This window comes from Bos indicus x Bos taurus, chromosome 22 (assembly GCF_003369695.1).
Source record: "Bos indicus x Bos taurus breed Angus x Brahman F1 hybrid chromosome 22, Bos_hybrid_MaternalHap_v2.0, whole genome shotgun sequence".
NCBI lineage: Eukaryota > Metazoa > Chordata > Mammalia > Artiodactyla > Bovidae > Bos > Bos indicus x Bos taurus.
Window position 1 is genome coordinate 43,339,985 of NC_040097.1, and position 16,697 is coordinate 43,356,681.

General features: G+C 43.4%; 1 protein-coding gene across 8 annotated transcripts in view; it reads right to left on the reverse strand.

Annotated features, from left to right (window-relative positions):
* SRGAP3 (SLIT-ROBO Rho GTPase activating protein 3) overlaps window positions 1-16,697 on the reverse strand; it is a 246,038-nt gene that overhangs the window by 92,478 nt on the left and 136,863 nt on the right. For all 8 annotated transcript variants that reach the window (XR_003507897.1, XM_027523686.1, XM_027523690.1 and 5 more), the window contains exon 3: window positions 13,552-13,714. Coding sequence is in view for 7 of the 8 variants with exons in the window: in XM_027523686.1 (XP_027379487.1) it covers window positions 13,552-13,714 (163 nt within the window). In the remaining variant the exon portion in view is untranslated. The remainder of the gene's footprint in view (window positions 1-13,551; window positions 13,715-16,697) is intronic.

Here is a 16,697-nt window from a genome sequence, read left to right on the forward strand (position 1 = left end):
CCCAAGGATACCTTGGAAAGGCATGACCAAGTGACCTGATGTGGTCAAGACAGGAGTTTCTGAATCGGTCCTAATAATACTAAATATTATCAATAACAAGTTATCACCGTTAGTAACAATGCTTAGTACTATTAGTACCAGCATTGTAATACTTATCATTAAGGATAATAACAACAATAGCTATTGTTTCTTTGATCTCTTAGCATGTACCAGGCCCAATGATAACTGCATTACAGACAATACCTCACATAAGCCTAATATCAGCAATTTATGGGATATAACCCCTATTGTAACCCCACTTTAAAGATTAGGACACAGAGCCTCAGGGAGGGTGAAGAATTTGCTCAAGATCACAGAGGTAGTAAATGTGATTCTCTCTCAACCATTCCACTCTGTTGCTTCCACTCTGTTGTTGGGAGAACTATGACTTTATGAGCCTTTAGAATTTTTTCCCCAAATATTCCAAAATAATTATAAAACACACATATTCCTCTGCCTTACTGTAAAAAGTACGCTGCTATTTATGAGGCTCTCCTTTAGGTCACTGTCAGTATCGGACAGCACCGTTTAGTAGAATCTCCTGTTTTCTATGACCAAGTCCTGGCCCCAACCCCTGGCTTCCTGCCCAAGGCAGGAGAACAGGGCCTGGGCCACTGGGCTGAGTCTCTGTGAAAACAGAACATACTCAGGAACAGTCTTTCCTGACTATGTCTCAGACTTTCTTTTTTTTTTTTTTTTTGCAAGGGTGAAGGGACATGAATCTCTCGCAGATAAGCATCAAAAGGCTCAGGGGATGGTTGAGGGTCTCTGTGTCTTAAGGAGTGTGACAAACCTGTCTTTCTGAAAAACCCATAGCTACAAAAACCGGAAATCCCTCAGCCTTGAGCTGTTTTCTCCCCCTCTGCTTTCTTTTCAAGGCGGATATGGATGTTGTCAGGATTATTTGTTGGATTTAAAACATTACTGATCATTTATTCCTGCTGAATCACTGACCTGAGACGTCTCTCCAACCTCCTTGTCATTTTTTAATCTGATCTTCTACTTTATTTGCATTGTTTGTGTAGAGGATGTAACAGAGGATTGCATTAGCATTTCAAAAATGTTTGTACCCATGTATCCACCCATCAATCCACCACATTCCCACCCATCCACTCATCCATCCATTCACCCATCCATCCACCCATCTGTCCACCCATCCATATCAACCTCCCTGACCCAGGCCCTGTTACCTTCCACCACTAACTTGAGCATTAGTGTATATGTGTAACAACTGAATCCAGCAACTCTCCATCAAATATACCAAATCAATCATCCTTAAACTTGGCTCTGATCATATCACCCCCTATTCAAGAACCTATCTTAGGTCATACTTAGAAGTGGAACTGCTGGGATACAGGCTATGTACCTCTTCCTTCTCTGTCACTGGACACTACCACTCTTCTCCAAAGGGGCGAGTCCAATTTACATGCTTATTAGCAGGACACAAGTGGCTCTGCTACGTCACATTCTTGCCAGCACTTGGATTGCTTGACAAACCTAAGAGGAGTCAAACTGTGTTTCATTTTGTTTTATTTTACCTTCTCCTGATTACCAGTAAGTATGAGCATCTTTTCTTATAGTTTTAACCATTTAAATTTCCTTTTCTGTGACTCACTTATTTATATCTTTAACCCATGTTCTTACTGGGTTGTTTGCCCTTTTCTAATTTTTTCTTTGGTAGGAGCTGATTTTTATATTCTGGTTATTAACCTTTTATTAATTCTATGCATGCCAAATATCTTTTCCTTTCCTGGTCTGTATCTTCTATTTATTTGTTGCAGTTGTTATTGTATAGAACATTTAAATAAAATTTATATAATGAAATCTATCATTATTTTCCTTTATGGTGTAAAGGAAACATTTAGAAAACATAAAAATCCTGAGTTTTAATCACAGGACTCCCTTTCACTTCTTCAGAGGACATCGTTCGAAAAAACACTTCAGGAAACTGCAAGGCAGGGAGTAAGGTGGAGCCATCCTCAACTCCAGCCATCTCATCAGGAGCTGAGTTTTGTGCTTTATGTTTAAGCAACTTTTTCCTACCTCTAAGGTTTTATTTATGTATTGTACTTACCAGATTTTATTTTTTTAATATAAATTTATTTAATTGGAGGCTAATTACTTTACAATATTGTTTTGGTTTTGCCATACATCAACATGAATCCGCCACAGGTGTACACATGTTCCCCATCCTGCATCCCCCTTCCACCTCCCTCCCCATCCCATCCCTCTGGGTTATCCCAGTGCACCAGCCCCAAGCATCCTGTATCATGCATCGAACCTGGACTGGCGATTTGTTTCACATATGATATTATACATGTTTCAATGCCATTCTCCCAAATCATCCCACCCTCTCCCTCTCCCACAGAGACCAAAAGACTGTTCTATACATCTGTGTCTCTTTTGCTGTCTCACATACAGGGTTATCGTTACCATCTTTCTAAATTCCATATATATGTGTTAGTATACTGTATTGGTGTTTTTCTTTCTGGCTTACTTCACTCTGTATAATAGGCTCCAGTTTCATCCACCTCATTAGAACTGATTCAAACGTATTCTTTTTAACGGCTGAGTGATACTCCATTGTGTATATGTACCACAGCTTTCTTATCCGTTCGTCTGCTGATGGACAGCTAGGTTGCTTCCATGTCCTGGCTATTATAAACAGTGCTGCGATGAACAATGGGGTACACGTGTCTCTTTCAATTCTGGTTTCCTCAGTGCGTATGCCCAGCAGTGGGATTGCTAGGTCATAAGGCAGTTCTATTTCCAGTTTTTTAAGGAATCTCCACACTGTTCTCCATAGTGGCTGTACTAGTTTGCATTCCCACCAACAGTGTAAGAGGGTTCCCTTTTTACCTCTAAGGTTTTACATAGAACCTTCTACTACATCTTCTTCCAAAAATTTTTAGTTTTATTTTTTACCTTTAGCACTTTAACCCATTTAGAATATATTTTTGTTAACTAAGACGGAGGTCTAATTTTTTTCCATATGGAAAAAAAAGTGTGTGTGTGTGTGTGTGTTTAAACCAGTTCCTAAAAAATAACAAGAAACAAGAAACCAGTGGAATCAGCCCCATTTCCTAAACAGGCCATCCGTCCCCCAGTCTGTAATGCACTGCTGCTTCACTGCATTCCCACTGGTGGGGGCTGTGTTTCTGAGCACTGATCTGGCCCACCTGTTAGTTTGCCTAGCGCTGCTCTAGCACTACCCGTTGTACTATCACATAAGAGGAAGTCTTGCTATCTGATAAGGCAAATGCTCCAACAAATACCAAAAAAAATAACCTACTTATTTTCTTTTTATAAGAAAATATTTTCTTATAAATATTTTCTTTTTTATGGGGCAATCAAGTTAAAAATTTAAAGCAAGTAGATGATTTCAAAGAAAAGCTTTGAAAAAAATCTTTGGAACTAACATATGAATAATTCTGAAAAATTTACGGGGCAAAGAAGAAACTGCAAAATGGAAATTATGAAATATTTATACCTGAATGACAATGAAAATATCACATCAAAATTTCTATGATGCAGATTATTTATAGCACTAATGGCATTAATTTTCAATCATTCTTGTATTCTAATATATGCATTCTTAAATTACATTTTCTAGTTGGCTATGACGAGGATACAGGAACATTATTAATTTTTGTATATTGATCTTATAATCAGCCACCTTGCTGAACTCTTTAACAGGAAGTACAATATTTACTGGTGGTTTTTGGTAAATATTCTTTATCAGGCTAAGGAAGTCTCCATTTATTCTTAATTTGCTAAGAATTTAACAGTGAAAAGTTAGAAGCATGCTTTTTAAAAGTCAAGAATGTATTGAAGGGACTACAAGGGTGGTCCAGTGGTTAAGAATCCATCTTGGAATGCAGGAGACTCAGGTTTGATCCCTGGTCGGGGAACTAAGATCTCATGTGCTTCGGAGCAACTAAGCCCTCACACCACAACTGGAGAGTCTGTGTGTCATAATGAAAGATGCAACAAGATGCCTGATGCAACAAAGATCCTGCATGCCACAACTAAGACCCGATGACCACTAGGTCGCTTCAGTCCTTGGGATTCTCCAGCAAGAATACTGGAGTGGGTTGCCCTTTCCTTCTCCAGGGGATCTTCCCACTAAGACCCAATACACCCAAATAAACAAATAAATATTTAAAAAGAAATGTACTCAACATCCTGTGATAAACTATAATGGAATATGGTTTATGATGGAATATGGTTTATTGTTAATGGAATATGGTTTATGATGGAATGGAATATGAAACAGAATGCACATATATATATATATATTTATATATATAGTTGGTGTATGGCACAAACCAAGACAATATTGTAAAGCAATTGTCCTTCAATTGGAAATAAATTTTTAAAAAAGAAGATATATATATATATATATATATATGTATAACTGACTTACTTTTCTGTACAGCAGTAATTAACACTATATAAAAAAAAAGTTAAAAAATTAAAATAAAAGTTAAGAATGCCATTTCTCTCCCCATTTTCCTCTACTGAACCTATTGAGGCCCAAAAGGCAAGAAAAGGAAATAAAAGGTTATTTAAATTAAAAAAAAAAAAAGACAATAAGTTAGAAGTAATCAGTGAATGATTTCCTGAGTGTATTTTATTTCTGACTCTTTATTTAATCTGTGTGCCCTGAATGTTTCTTTATCCCATCTCTGCACTTAATTCTCACTGCGTTTTTTCTCAAAGGATTATTATTTCCCAATAATCACCTTAATAGTAGTTAATATTTAATGACTACTTACTGCGTACCAGGTAGACATTTTATATCATCACTTTTTAATCCTTACAATGACCCTAAGAAGGACGTTTTTAATTAGCTCCATTTTGAAAATGTTGAAACCATGAGGATTTAGGGATTAGGTTGAGTTCACGCAGCTGAAAAGTAGCAGAATAGGGACCCTGCAGTCTGTCCACAGCCCTAACCAGCGCACCACACTGCAAGGCTGGCTGACCTGCTCAAGATACAGGACCAGGCTTTTCTGTCAATGGACCTTTGCTTCGGTCTAGAATCCTCTGACTTTTCCCAAATCTCCGCATGTCTGCTGGGGACACAGTGAGGCACCCCTCAGAAGGCCTTCAGGATAGGGGAACGTATTCCCTCACCTGTGGGGAGTACCGTCTGCAGACACCCCACTGTCAGCGCTGTTTGGAACGGCCTCGCAAACGGGCATCTGCCCAAGGCCACATCTCCCAGGAGCAACATGAAGGTAGAAAGGCCCAGCTTCCTCCCCACAAACCAGGACAACCTGGAAGGGCCACCCTAGCCTCAGAACTCCCCAGGAGTCATTTGAGGCCTTTGTTGTGACTGCACATTCCCTGAATCCTGCCTCTCTCCCTTCCTTCTGCAAGGGGGTGGACTCCAAGAATACTGGCTAACATATCCCTGCAACATAATCCCTGTCTTGGAGTCAGCTTCCCAGGAACCCAAGCTGGCATAAATCCTAAGCCTCACTTCCAGATTCACTACAAATGCTGCATCCCCTAAACAAAACCTTCCCCAAACTGACCCCAGCCCAGATTAAAAGTCCCCCTTCTTCTGAATACTGATATCACTCATACACGCCTGTCTTCATTTCCACTGTTCACTGTGAGCTCCTTGAGGCAAGGTACTATGTCTGACTCATCCTTCTGCCTCCTTTAACGCCTGCCTTTTCTATTGAGCGCGGGCTCTGGGATCAGACAAAGATGGATTCAAATCCCTTCTTCACCTCTTGGCATCAGTTTCCTCATCTGTAAAATGGAGGCGATGACAACATCTTCTTCTAACGCGTTAAGAAGTGAATGTTTAGCCCAGAGCCCAGCACACAGTAGGCACTGATTGTTATCTACGATTATTGTGTATATATTGTGACGAGAGCACTAACGCGTGTTTTCTGAGTGAGCTGGGAACTCCTGACAGAGACCAGGTCAGCAGGCTGCACTAGCAGGGCGAGTGCTCACAGCTCATCTCCCTGGGAGACAGTGGAGACAGCTGAAGGCTCTGAGCTCCTGGCAGTCTTCCCGCTTCACTCACTCTCCATGCAGGCCTCAGAGCTGAACCCTCCAGCATGCAAGCCCTCACTCTCTCCTGCAACCCAAAAATTTTTTTAAAAAAATTAAATAAATAAACTTGGCTTTGAATCCAAGGCCATTGGTGCTTTTGATCTTGGTTACAAAGCAAGGCAATTATTAGATACAAAAGCCCTGATTTATTTATGAAATGCGACGGACATCTTCAAGAAGGGAACGAGAAAGCTCACTCTAGACCAAGCCTTTATTGCCACACCGTGAATGGCTGCTTTCAAACACAGGGCCCCCGAATGCCCTCTCTTCTCTGCTAAGAGTCTTTCCTCATTAGCGCTTGCTTCAGAACACCACAGCTTCCAACAATCAAACTCACTCCAGGGCTGGGACAAGTAATTAAATTCTGCAGGCATCGGAGCAGAGGATAATGGATGGCTATTGTTAAGGAAGCTGAGGCTGGAAATGAAATGGGCTCCAATGTTCAACCTCAGAAATGGTTGAGGCGGAAAGAAAGAGCAAGAAGGACGCAGATGGACCCTCCCCGCTGGTGCATCACAGGGGGGAGTGGAGTCAGGGCTGGACCCAGAGTAGGAAACCTGTGTCAGGGGCCAAACTCTGCTCTTACTGGAAAATCAAGAGGTAGGACTAGGTAAATCATTCCCCATGTGTGATCCCCAGGTCAGCAGCAAAAGCAGCGCCTGGGAACTCGTTAGACATGCAGGTTCTCAGGCCTCACTCCCACCGGGTGCATCAGAAGCTGTGGGCTTAGGGCTCAGCAATCTGCGTTTAACAAGCCCTCCAGCTGATTCTGACGCTAGACTTGAAGAACCACTGGTAGATCCTGTTTCAGGATGAGGCCAAAACTCAACTGCACAAAGGACCAAGGAGCTATTAAAATAAAGGGGTTGGTGTTGTGCGCCAGACAGTACGGGGGCTGCGAGGCAGTGGAGTGAGCGTGCCCTGCCTGAAGGGCCAGCAGCTTCTCAGCTCTGGACAGCCACGTATGGATCCAGGACTGTCAGAGCTGGTTTTTCAAGAGAAATACAATATTCTGATTTTTATGTGAAATTTCACAATTTAAAAATATTGGTTGAAGTTTTCTTAACAAAGTGAGGGCCAAGCAGATTACACTTGAGAACCAAGTTCAGCTGGGGACCACCATTTTGCAGCCTCCATTCCAAGCTGCCTTGGATCCCCATCGTTGACATTCTGTCCACTGGGCTCCAGCCCTTGTCCTAAGATTGAACTAACCTCCTTTTCCCACTTGGGAGACTCCTATTCATCCTTCAACGCCCAATTCAAGCATCACCTCCACTGCTGAACTCATTCTCAATTTTCTGTTTCACTTTCTATCTTCTCCACTATGAAAGTAGAAAGGAATCAGATGGGGCCAAAGAACTGACAAGAACTGACATGAACGTAACACAGAGGAGGAAGGCATGGAGAAGTTCTAAAACAGCCTTTTCCCACAGAGGAGGAAAGAGGAAACTCCTGCAAAAGTGACCATTTTTGCTGTTTGAAAAATCACTTAAATAAGGACACTGATCCCATATGGCCAGAATCTAATAAAATGAAGTTTTAAAAGGGCAAATATAAAGAAACACAAGTGCAGAATTCATAGGATAGATTAAAAAACATTTGGTACAAAATCCCCAGGAGATTTGAGCTGAGCGTTCAGAAGTGAGTCAACCATGTGATGAGACGATCATGAAAAAAGCAAGTGCCTTCACAGGTTTCATTATTAGAAATAAAATGTCTAGACATCCCTGCTCTCTTCCTTGCTGCGCAGAGCTTCCTGTAGAGTTCTGAGTGGTTCTGAGTATTAATTTCTGTAGGTCAGAGAAGCCCTGACGTCTGACCCAGTAAGACAGAAAATGCAAAGCCAAGTCACAAGGGGTCAACTGAAGGAACCTGGTGTGTTCACCCAGAGGCAAGATGGACCTGGGTATGTGGTCATGATTTCTGTCTTCAAGTAACAGATAGATTTCCATGTGGATTGATGTAGCTGGCCCACAGGACCTGTGAGTGAAAACCCTGGAAGATTTTATCTCAACATTGGGAAGAATTTTCTATTGATCTCAGTTGTCCCTGAATGGAATACAAAATAATGAATGCCCTTTGCAGGGGCTGAGTGGGGGGTGATCTGGCAGAGAGAGAACAGCTCAGGAAGAAGACAATTAAAGGACTGGAAGAGAAGACCTAGAGGACATCCATTGCTTTATTTTTCACCCCTCTTGGAAGGAAAAGCACTCAGTTTTTCCTGGGGAACTACCCTCAGCCATTCTCTGTCCTCTGCATCCGGGGGAGTTGAGTGTACACCCGATTTCAGGGATGTGTTTCCCAGGCCTGGCGGGTCTGCACTGCGTCTCGCCAGAACAGGTCCAGCTTCAGGAGCACTCACACGATCCACGCTGGGTCAGTCGGAACCTGGGAGACCCAATTCTGGGAGAAGGGACCTCTCACTTTCTGCTAGACTTGAAGCAGGTAGGATGTAAGCCTGGGGCTGTGGGGGCCATGCTGTCATCACAGAGAGAGACTGACTATACATCAGCCTTTCTCCCACCCTTCTTAAAACAAAACAAACAGACAAACGAACTGGAAAACAGAAAACACTGGAGCAGAGTTGCAGAGAGACTAAGTTCTGACAACACCCTTTGTGCCCTTGAAGCCCACATGCCTGAAGACAGTCTTGGCTCGGAAGAGCAGATAAGCTCCCTTTCCTCCCTCAAGTTAGTGGAACTGGGTTTCTGTCGTCTGCAACTGTAAGAGTCCTGATCACTACGGTGAACACTAAGATTTCATACAGTTCCACTCTGGTGGATCCACTTCTCACACTTAAAGCAATAGCCACCTGTGTGCACAAGTCCATTTGCCCAGAAGAAGCCTAAAATGGCTATAGAATGGGAGCCACGGCCTCCAGGCATAACACACTGCACTGTAGAAGGGAGAATGGAGAATCAGGAAAGGGTGAGTTATTGAGTCAAAGAGCATTCTGCACCGTGGAGAAGCTGGCAGTGGGGCCACTGCCCCAGGCCCAGGCCCAGGAGGGACGCCTGACCTGGAAGCCACTCCTGCAGAGGCAATGTGGGAATGTGACTTAGCAGATGGCAAAGGAATTCCATGCCCCCATGTGGCACTGTCTCCATCTCTGCTCCCCACATGAGAAAACTGAGTCTCTGAAAGACCTACTCAGGGTCTCACCACCAGTGAGAGGCAGTTCTGAGACAGATCCCAAAGCCCAGGGGTGGTGCCTCCTGCAGATGATGACAACTGGCCATTCTCGGGCTTTATCTTCTCATCTGTAAAATGGGCTGAGTGATGATACTGTTCCCCAGTCTGACCAGAGACCAGCCTCTGCAGAACTATCCCTCAGGTAAGGATGCGGGCCTCGATGCTGAGATCATCCGTAACTGATGGGATACACGGGGCCACACTGTGCTAAATCAGCCCATCAGGCTCATCCTCAGCTCGCTCCTGGCCCAGAGGGGCCGGGTCATTTCCTTTGTTCTACAGGCACAGGCCTGGTAACAAGGCAGCCAGGAGCTCAGCTGTAGACATTTCTTCATTATTTTCCACCCCGTTAACCTCCATCACAAGTGAGGCTGCTGTCAGCCTAAATGAGAGCTGAAAAGATTTATCTCACTTGTCCAGGGCTCAGCTCAGGAAAAGACCCTCCATTTCCTAAAGGCCCTAATGACCTTTCTCTGTGAGTCCCTCTCACCCAGGAAAAAAGATGTGATGGTGGTGGCTGCAGGCGGGGGCCTGTGATGGGACCAAGTAGTCTGAATCACTTCTGTATGGCTTTGCAAAGCGCTATGTGAATGTTTCTTATGATACTGTATTTACTTTCCTAATTATGTTTGCTTATGCAAATACTAAAGTTAGACTACACTTCAAAGAAATAGAATAATAACAATAGAATGGAAAAGACTAGAGATCTCTTCAAGAAACCTGCAGGATATCAAAGGAAGATTTCATGCAAGGGTGGGCACAATAAAGGACAGAAACAGTAAGGACTTAACAGAAGCAGATGAGATTAAGAAGAGATGTGAAGAATAAACAGAAGAACTCTACAAAAAAGGTCTTGATGACCCAGATAACCACAATGGTGTGGTCACTTAGCTAGAGCCAGACATCCCAGAGGGTGAAGTCAAGTGGGTCTTAGGAAGCATCACTATGAACAAAACTAACGGAGCTGACAGAATTTCAGTAGAGCTATTTAAAATCCTAAAAGATGATGCTGTTAAAGTGCTTCGCTCGATATGTCAGAAAATTGGGAAAACTCGGCAGTGGCCACAGGACTGGAAAAGGTCAGTTTTCATTCCAATCCCGAAGAAGGGCAGTGCCAAAGAATGTTCAAACTATTGAACGACTGAGCTCATTTCGCCTGCTTGTAAGGTTCGCTCAAAATCCTTCAAGCTAGGCTTCAGCAGTACATGAACCGAGAACTTTCAGATGTACAAGTTGGTTTTAGAAAAGGCGGAGGAGCCAGAGATCAAATTGCCAACATTAGCTGGATGATAGAGAAAGCAAGAAAATTCCAGAAAAATATGTACTCCTGCTTCATTGACTACACTAAAGCCTTTGACGGTGTGGATAACAACAAACTGTGGAAAATTCTTAAACAGATGGGACTACCAGACCACCTTACCTGTCTCTTGAGAAACCCATGTGCAGGTCAAGAAGCAACAGCTCGAACCAGATATGCAATAACGGACTGGCTCAAAATTGGGAAAGGCATATGTCAAGACTGTATATTGTCACTTTGCTTATTTAACTTCTATGCAGAGTCCATCATGTGAAATGCCAGGCTGAATGCAGCTCAAGCTGGAATCAAGATTGCCAGGAGAAATATCAATAACCTCAGATATGCAGATGACACTACTCTAATGGCAGAAAGCAAAGAGAAACTAAAGAACCTCTTGATGAAGGTGAAAGAGAAGAGGGAAAAAGCTGGCTTAAAATTCAACATTCAAAAAACTAAGATCATGGCAACTAGTCCCATCCCTTCATGGCAAATAGAAGGAGGAAAAGTAGAAGCAATGGCAGACTTTATTTTCTCGGACTCCAAAATCACTGCAGATGGTGACTGCAGCCATGAAATTAAAAGACCCTTGCTCCTTGGAAGGTAAACTATGACAAACCTAGAGAGCATATTAAAAAGCAGAGACATCACTTTGCTGACAAAGGTCCGTCTATTCAAATGGTTTTTCCAGTAGTCAAGTATGGATGTGAGAGCTGGACAATAAAAAACGCTGAGCACCAAAGAATTGATGCTTTTGAACTGTAGTGTTGGAGAAGACTCTTGAGAATCCCTTGGACTGCAAGGAGATCCAATCAGTCAATCCTAAAGGAAATCAATGCTGAATATCCATTGGAAGGACTGATGCTGATCCTGAAGCTCCAATACTTTGGCCACCTGATGCGAAGAGCTGATTCATTGGAAAAGATCCTGTTGCTGGGAAAGACTGAAGGCAAAAGGAGAAGAGGGCAGCTGAGGATGAGATGCCTGGATGGCATCACGGACTTAATGGACATTAATTTGAACAAACTCCAGGAGATAGTGAAGAACAGGGAAGACTAGCATGCTGCAGTCCATGGGATCACAAAGAGTCGGACACAACAGCAACACTTCATAAACACAGCCCCAGGAAGACTGTGTGGCAGGAGGGAATTACCTTGCAGTTACAATTTTGCCATAGAAGACATCCTGAAAGCGGACAAACCACATACAGACCAGGGAGAGATGACTGTATTTCAAACCAACTTGGCACCTTCCCCTGGGTGTCTGGCAATCCCATGTCACCTCTTCCCTAAAACTGGCAACAGGCAAGAATGGATGAGCTGTATCATTTTAATAGTAATAGTCTCCTACACTAGCATAATAACAGCCAGCTTTCCTCAGCATTTATTCAGTGCCAGGCTCTGCTTTCCATGTTTTACAGGGATTAACAACCCTCTTAACCCAAGCAGCTGCCCTGTGGGTATTTCTATCCCTATTTCACAAATAAGGAAACTGAGGCTCAGAGAGTTTAAGTAACAAACCCAAAGACATACAGCTAATAAACGATGCAGCCAGGAAAATGAACCCTGAGATTTAAGAATTCTGGACCCGAGACAACACCCTGAACCACTTCTCAATAACAGCCCCCTCCTTCACATGCATCACTTCATTTAACTCTCATACTGCCCTGGGAAGTAGATGATCTTAACCTCATTTGATAGACAAACAAATGAGCAAACTTTGACCTTAAAATTCCTGTTACAGAAATTGATCTTAAGAAAACAGCAATAGCCCATCAAATGATGAATAAATAAGAAACTTGTGGTATATATATATATATATATATATATATATATATAAAACAGAATATTATTCAGCCATAAAAATGATGAAATTTTGCTATTTAGAACAATGTGGATGAACCTATAGAATATCATGCTTAATGAAATAAGTCAGAAAAGATAAATACTGTATTATATCATTTATATGTAGAATCCAAAAAAATAATACAAACGAATGTATATGCAAAAAAGAAACAGACTCACAGAAACAGAAAACAAACAACTGGTTGCCAAAGGGGAAAGGAGCAAATAAGTGGTATGAGATTAAGAGACACAAACTACAATAAATGAAATAAATAAAAAATAAGGACATACTGTATAGCATAGGAAAATATAAACATTACCTTGTAATAACTTTTAATGGAGTACAATCTGTAAAAATACTGAATCACTATGCTATACACCTAAAACTAATATAATGTAAATAAACTATACCTAAATTTTTTAAAAATAGCACTGAATATGACAAAGGTGTATATAAAAGAAGCTCACAGCAGCAATATTTAAAATAATATGGAAATCACTTAAGTGTTCAACAATAAACAATTGGTTAAATAAACTAGGATATATCTATATGATGAAAAACTATGTAATCTTTCAAAATGTTTGGAATTATATTCATTGATATGGAAAAATTTTATAATACAGTGGTATCCAATTTGTTAGGTAACATAAGGAGTAAAATCATATGCAGTCTTACCCCATTTGGGAAAAGTACACACATATTCTACAAAATGTATAAATACAAGCAGTCATAGAAAAGGTATTTACATATGTACATATGAAGAAATTCCTTTGACAACCAAAGTGATTATGGCTGAGAGATAACATTTCAGGTGATGTTATTTTCTGTGTGTGAGCTCATCTCTATTTTTCCAGATTTCCTGGAAAGAATGTACAACTTACCTAACCATGCAAAGGTTTTTATTTTTGTGCTGATGGTGGTTGCTGAAGTGGCTAAGCCCCAGCCACAAACTCGGAGCCTGGGGGCCAAGTCCAATCCTCAGCCTCTTGTCCCCTTCAACACGCCTGCCCCTTGGTCCCATGTTCCCAGACCACACCCCACCCTGGTTGGCAGTCTCACCATGGCCAGCCTGGGGCAGAGACCCAGGTGGCCCAAATACCCACCTTTTTGAAGAGTCTGATGACATCCTCACTGATCTGGGAGAGGCGGACAATGACATTGTTCATGAAGATGTCGTTGAGGGTGGCATGGTCTCGGCTCTCCCGCCTGGTCTGGTGCAGGACTAGATACCAACAGTTCACGGGTGAGAGGAGATACTGGTCTTTCCTACAGAAAACAAGACAGCTCATTAGAATTGCCATCCACAAATGTTCTACATTGTCACCCACCGCAGCTCTTTTGACCTTAGTGGGGCCCTTTCAAATTCGTTTTCCTATAATACATTTAACAGCGACAGAGACCATGAGGGCTGAGGCAGTCCTCCCAAGGTCACAGAGCAGTGCTGGGGCCACTTTGCATCAGTGTTTCCTTAGGAAATGAAGTATTTCTGTCTTCTCTGTGCTTTACCAAAGATCCCTCTGTTAGCCTCAGTAAAGTATGTGTATACCCTGGTGTCCAGGAAGAGTGAAGGACAATTAGAAATCAGTGTCAAACCAATAACCCCTTGTTGCCACACAGGGCATCAGGGCTGTGTTCTTGACCTATAACCCTTACTCCACTTTCCAACGTGGGAAGGTGATGTTGAGGCAGAGAGGCTCATTCATCACCTTAGGGTGCCTGGCCCAAGGTCCAATCCCCCCAGGTCTGCCTGGCTCCCCCTGGGGGCTGGCCAGGGTTCTCTCAGGAAACGCAGCCTCCTATCAGCACTTTTGAGGAGGGAAATTCGGCTGACTACCAGTATGACCATATCATCCTCCCAAAGTCAAGTGGAAATAAGGGAGAGGGGAGCCCTGAGGGCCTCTGGGCAGCTGTGACTGACCGTCCCTTTACTCCACCCAAACCCTGGGCTTGGGAAAGATAGGTGAGGAGAGGCCAGTTGACTTTTCTATCACCAAATGGCCTAAAAATCTGTCCAGGAAACAGGAATCTGGGAGAAGGGAATTTGGTTTAGACAGAGGATAGATAGGTTAGAACCTCTAAGAGAAAGAAAGGAGACATTATGCTATAAGATAAATGAAGCATCTTCTCTTTTGCTTTCAGCCTAGAGAAAAAGCCGGGACACTGACATCCAACAGCCCAGCCTCCTGTCCTCCTAATCCCTTGGCATTTGTTCCATGTCGGGTCTCAGGTGACTGTGGCACAAACCTGCCTCCCAGGGGCTCCTAATGAGGCAGCTGAGGCAAAAGGATTACAGTGGAAGGTGCTGAACGTTATGATGGAGACGTGCAGAGCATCCGTTCTGCATGAGAAGTTGGAGAAGGCGCGGAGTTCCGCCTATGTCCCCGTCACATCCCCTGTGCTTTCCTGCCAACCTCTCCCCACTGGGGACTTCCTGCACTCTGTGTATCTGGAGCGCATAAGCCCCACTTTTCTCCCTGTCGCTGGGTCTCAGCCTAAATGATACTCTCTGGAGAGCATGCCTCTGACTTCACTCTAGGACAGGAGTTCTCAGAGGTGGAGCCCAGCCCAGACCCATCAGCTCCACTTGGAAATTTGTAGTAAATGCAAATTCTTGGGGCTACCCTAGACCACTTAATAAGAAGTCTTGGCCCTGAGCCCAGTGTCTGTGTTTTGACCAGCCCTCCAGGGGACTGTGATGCATACTCAGGTTTGAGGATTTCTGCCCTAAGGAGCTTCCACTCCCCACCCATTGCCCTACTTGAAGTTCTTTGAGAGCAGGAAGTGTTTCTCTCTTAGTTACCATAATCAGTGCCCAGAAACATGCCTGACACATAGCATATGCTGTGGAGGAAAAACCCAATAAGAAGGCCACATTTGTGCTGGGTCCTGAAGCATAGGTAGGAGCTTTCCAGAGGGGCAGAGAGAGATGGAATTGTAGGCAGAGGGACCTGTGGATACGAAGAAGTAGCTCCCCAGAGCTAGGAGCAGAAGAGCAGAGCTAAATCCTGAGTGTGTTAGGAGAGGATATAAGGATGGGGAGATCAGTTAAAGGTTTGACTGTGGGGAGCTGAATGCCAGCCTAATAAGTTGGGGTTTTATCATCTAGGCCATATGGTTCTCAACCTGAGTTGCACACTAAAATCGCCTGGGAAGCTTTTTAAAAAGACCAAGATCCAGGCCCCTTCCAAGACCAATTAAGTCGGAATCTCTGGGGGAGAGAGCCTTGGTATTGGTATTTTTATAACATTCTCCAGAAGGGTTTAATGTGTACCCAGTGTTAAGAATGCCTGCTGTGGGCAGTGGGGAGTCATGGAAGTTACTTAAGCAGAGGTATGATCAAACCAATGTGTATCTTACAAAGATCACTGAGGGCAGACTGGAAGACAGTGGATGGATGGGTGGGTAGATGGATGGGTGGATGGGTGTGGACAGAGGTGTGGTGCTGGAAGCAGGAGGACCAATCAGGAGGTGACTCTAGTCCAGGAGAAGAGAGATGATGAGGGCCTGGGTGGTGGCAGAGAAGGGCAGGTTTAAGAGACTCCTCACTGGAAGAGATGAGAATCTTGAAGACTTCCTAGAAATAGAGAGCAGGTAGTGGCTCCAAAGGTAAAGAATCTGCCTCCAAGGCAGGTAGGTCCAGGTTCAATCCCTGGATTGGGAAGATTCCCTGGAGAAGAGAATGGCTACCCACTCCAGTATTCTTGGGCTTTCCTCATAGCTCAATTGGTAGAGAATCTGCCTGCAATGCAGGAGACCCAGGTTCAATTCCTGTGTTGGGAAGATCCTCTGGAGAAAGAAATGGCAACCTGCTCCAGTATTCTTGCCTGGGAAATCCCACGGACAGAGGAGCCTGGGAAGCTACAGCCCATGCGGTTGCAAGAGTTGGACATGACTTAGCGACCACCACCGGGAAGGGGGAAGTGAACGGTGATTCTGAGGTCTGGATCTCAGACAACTGGGTGGATGCTGATAACATGAACCAAGATAAGAACTGCAAGGGGAGACGTGGATTTGGGAAGGAAATAGTTTACATCCTATTTCCACTGCTTCCTAGGTGGTGATGGGAATGGATAGATTAAAGGTAAGATGAGATAACTGAGTTGTTACCTAAATTACTTCAGGGGCTTAACTCAGCCTGGGGATGCAAGAATTGAACAGCATCAGGGAAAGAAAAGTGCAAAATTTATGGAAGTCACACCAGAAGGTGAAGTTCAGGGGGAAGGAAAAAGATCTTGAAAGGGCCCAGAAG